At 42.4% G+C, this 4,442-nt stretch overlaps 1 protein-coding gene across 1 annotated transcript; it reads right to left on the bottom strand.

The window, feature by feature from the left end:
• Nucleotides 1-871: 871 nt before the first annotated feature.
• Nucleotides 872-3,630, bottom strand: LOC138884962 (uncharacterized). The gene is made up of 2 exons (XM_070165840.1): nucleotides 2,954-3,630; nucleotides 872-953 (listed from the first exon to the last, which is right to left on the bottom strand). Exons 1-2 carry the CDS (start codon nucleotides 3,628-3,630, stop codon nucleotides 872-874), a joined length of 759 nt encoding a protein of 252 aa, XP_070021941.1.
• Nucleotides 3,631-4,442: the final 812 nt, after the last annotated feature.

Raw genomic sequence — 4,442 nt, 5'->3', positions numbered from 1 at the left:
GGTTTTCACTAATAAGACTCTCTCGTTTCTCTCAACTCCCGTTGTCTTATGGTGCCTGTGAAGGTTTTCACTGATAAGACTCTCTCGTTTTATTTCTCTCATCTTTCGTCGCCTTATGGTGCATGTGAAGGTTTCACCGATAAGACCCTCTCATTTTATTTTATTTTTCAGATGGGGATTGGAGTGCTGCCGATATGACTCTCTCTGCTGGAGAATCTTTCGGCTATCAATTCATTTCCAGCTCATGATCCTCTTCTCTGCTGGGGATCAGAGTGTTATTCCCGACTTCCATTTGCATGACTTGGCACTTCTCGGAGACTGATCGGGAGGTCTTTTTTGGACATCAATATGGTTTTTTGGGTATGGCTAAAAGGAAAAGGGGTATTAAAAAAAGCTCAAAATAATTTTGATGGGTAAAACATTACAACTCTTGGAATCAAACTTTCTTTCCCAAAATTATAAACACAACTTCTGTCCCAGTTTTTCTTGCTTGTGAATTTTTATTTTTTTGTTACACTATGACCGAGCCGTGAGACACCTACGTATCCTTCTTTGAAGAATCAGGTCAAACATAGTTCCCAATTCCTTTGTTTTTTTTCTTGTGACTTTTCTTTTGTCTTTAATATCATTATTTTTTTTTCATTTTCATTACTGATTCCAAAAAGAGGAATATGAAAGAATAAATAAGGCTCAAAAGGGGAAACAAAGGATAAAGTGTTTGGATAGAAGAAAGAATTGCCTCCGTCACTTCATTCTCCGATAAATGCTAAGTACAAACAAACAACAATTACAATTACAAGAAATCATACATAATATCTCTTAACTGCGTCAGAATTGATAGCCATGTCGATGCATTTCCCTTCGATATCTGTTAAACATAAAGAGCCATTGGGCTTGCTTTGTTTAGATTGCGATAATCAACACATACCCTGATGTTTCCATCTTTTTTGGCCCTGGCACCACATTAGCCAACCAATCAGGATATGGAGCGACCCAAATAACCTTAGCATTCAGCTATTTGGTTACTTCTTCCTTAATCTTCACACTCATGTCGGTTTTGAACTTCCTCAATTTTGCTCGACAGAAGGAAATGCCGGGTCAGTGGGCAATTTGTGAACCACTAGATTGGTGCTTAAACCCGGCATGTCATCGTATGACTATGCAAAATGTTTTTGAATTCAATAAATGCTTTGATTAGTTCTTCCCTGATGTTTGGTTCAATGTGGGCGCTTATCTTAGCTTCCCTGATATCATCCGCATCCTCTAGATTGACGGCTTCCATGTCATTTGAGTTGGGCTTGGTTTTTTTTTGAAATTGGCTCAACTCTCTGTTAATTTCTTCGAAGGCTTCATCTTCATTGTATTCCGACTCATCATCACAATCTTGTACTATAAGTTCGAAATCAGATTGATTTTTTTAGACTAGGTTGAAGATCCGTCGTGCATGCCATGTCATTAGAACCAGTATAAAGAGAACTATTCAGAAGAGAAAAAGAAGAAGAAAAATTAAAACAAAATAAGGAATGAAGAAAAAAAACTTTCACTTTATTAAAATACGGGATAACAAGGTTTCACACTTTGGGGAGCACAAAAAGAAATCTGGATTACAACCCTGGAATAATCCAGACAACAAGAAAGAAAATCAGAGCCCACTACCAAGACTCCATTCGGATAGGAAGAGGAGTAGCCATTCAATTGTTGATTTTTTGCTTTCAGTCCCACAAACTGCACATCTGCCTTGCTGGACCCTTCCCCCATCACCATAACTGGTTTGTCATCTACCTTTCCTAACTGTACCACTACCTTTCCACTGGTCGACTTTTCGATTGGACTGGCACGAATCATCATTACCGTTTGTGAGGGTGTTTTAGGTTTCCCTCCTTCGTGCACTAGTTCGATCATGTGGGTCTCATGGTGCACTGGCAACGAGTTTTGATTGATGTTGGGTGCCTCTGGTGTTTGAACCTCAATCTTGTTGGTGTCAATAAGATTTTACACCGCATGTTTCAACTTCCAACACTTCTCGGTATCATGTCCGGGAGCCCCCGAACAATACTCACAGCTTACCAAGTGGTCCATATTTTTGGGAAGGGGATTTGGCAATCTGGGCTCAACAGGACTCAACAAGCCTAACTGCCTTAATTTGTGGAACACGACAATATAGGTTTCTCCCAACTCAGTGAATGTTCTCTATATTCTTTCATTTCTGAAAGCCTGATTTCCCCAGAAACCTACCCCTGGAGGGTTCTTGTAGGCCCTTGGCGGCGGATAGGTGTTTTGTGGAGGTGGGTATGTATTTTGTGGAGGTGGATATGTGTTTTGGGGAGACGGCGCGTGCCATTACGGGCGGGCCGGAGGCTGAGTGTATGTCTGGGATTGGTGTACGGAGAAGTGTGGTTCTTGTGGCGGGTAGTAGGGTTGTGGAGGGTAATTTGGAGTGTGAGGGTAGTTTGGGTAATGGGGTCTGGGTAGGTAGCGAGGGGAAGGACCTCTCTATTTGGACCAGTTGCCTGCCTCTATTGTCGCGACCTCTTCTCTCTTTTTCTTTCCAAGCGCACCTCCCGTGCCGCTTTGAATGGCCTGAGTCGTTGCCGTGATTGCCGAGTAACTCAGGATCTTATTGGACTTAAGTCCCTCTTCTATCATAACTCCCATTTTCACTACTTTATTGAAGGATTTGCCAACTGACGTCACCAAGTGACCAAAGTACGTTGGCTCTAGAGTTTGTAGAAAATAGTCCACCATTTCGTTTTCCCTCATTGGAGGATCAACTCTGGCTGCCTGTTCTCTCCACCGGAACCCAAATTCCCGGAAGCTCTCCCCGGGCTTCTTCTCAAACTTTAGCAATGTGAGACGGTCAGGGACTATCTCAAGGTTGTATTGGAAGTGTCCTGCGAAAGCCTGTGCTAGATTATCCCAAGTGTACCACCTGCTCGGATCTTGTCTTGTATACCACTCCAGTGCTGACCTACTTAGGCTTTGGCCAAAGTAAGCTATCAACAGCTCGTCTTTTCCACCAACTCCTCTCATCTTGCTACAAAAACCCCGTAGATGTGCCATAGGATTGCCATGCCCTTCGTATAAATCGAACTTGGGCATCTTGAACCCTGCTGACAATTGGACGTTAGGGAAAGGGCATAGATCCTTATAGGCCACGCTGACCTGGTGGCCTAACCCGTGCATGTTCCTGAAGGATTGCTCCAGGCTTTTGACCTTTCGAATCACCTCCTCGTGTTCTATATTCTTAACCGGTTTCTCAGCTTTCTCTGGGATCCCAAATTGGGGTGTATATGTGTATGGCTCAGGAGCTTTAAAAGTGGGTTTAGGAGGAAAATATTGGTTGTCGTGAACTTGGAACAGTGGTTCACTAGACGATCTTTGTAATGTGGTTGGGGGAGGTGACACAAAGACAGGAACATTTGGTGGTGGGGGGTTCTGATTGGGTGGTGGAGCTTGGGGATCATAGGCATCTCTCCCCTGATAGTAGTGGTAGCTTGGGAAGCTTGTTGAAGGGCCGGGGGAAGGGTATTCCGGCGTGTGTCCCGGTGGGGGAGTAGGAGTGACAGGTGGTTCGGGCCCCTTTTGCACCTTAGCCATGGCTAGCTGCATTTCATTCATTTTCAATCTCATTTTTCCATATTGGCCATCGCCTCCTTCAGCATCTGATGTGCCGTCTTTTCCGACTCAACACTATTTTCTGAGCCAGTCATGCTTCCTGGTATAGGCCTTTTTGATCTTGTTTGATAATGGTATGGTGCCAGTATGCTTTAACAACTAACTGTTTGGAATTGGACAATCAACAAACTTGTTAGCGTTAGAGTTTTAACAGATATTGCAATTGCACGTGGGGGATGCAATGTTCTTAGGCAGTTAACCATTTCTAACATGTTTTTGCTCCTACCGCATGCATCCTCCCGACTTGTTTTATTTGTGCCTTTTTAAATTGTTTCGGAAACCCTCCATTCCCTCTTTCTTTTTTTTCTTTTTCTCTCTCTCTTTTTTCTTTTCTTTTATTCACTTTTTTTAGCGGTGGTCGAATATTATGTAGATTGCCTACGTATCATGTCCCCGCATGAATCAGACCTTGCGTAGTTCGGACTAAATGAAAGGTAACAACAATGAAACATTTTTTTTTTGGAATTTTCAATTTTCATAATAAAACAAACTGGGTTTCAAAGGTTTAAAGATGACCTACAAACTCGAAATTCAAACAACCCGCATATTCTAATCAAAAGATTTACAAACTCAAAAACGAACGGCCGACTTCCTTTCTCTGTTTAACAAATGCAACCAAACGGTTATTTTTGCAAACGTGGCCCCTTCCAAATTTTACATGAATTTGAGGCCGTGGAGGATTATTTTATGACACTACAAACTAGTCCGTTCTTTTAAGAAAATAGCCTTTCGACAACTGAAAGATACTCTAAGGCTATCTCGGAAAG

This window comes from Nicotiana sylvestris, chromosome 2 (genome assembly GCF_000393655.2).
Source record: "Nicotiana sylvestris chromosome 2, ASM39365v2, whole genome shotgun sequence".
NCBI lineage: Eukaryota > Viridiplantae > Streptophyta > Magnoliopsida > Solanales > Solanaceae > Nicotiana > Nicotiana sylvestris.
The sequence above is the reverse complement of the archived record's forward strand: the minus strand, read 5'-3'. Positions and strand labels throughout refer to the sequence as shown.

Coding starts and splice junctions, on each gene's coding strand:
- LOC138884962 (XM_070165840.1), bottom strand. CDS start 3,630: ATGAGATTGAAAATGAATGAAATGCAGCTAGCCATGGCTAAGGTGCAA. Junction 954..2,953: donor AGTAGGTCAGCACTGGAGTG/GTATACAAGACA, acceptor ATGTGGTGCCAG/GGCCAAAAAAGATGGAAACA.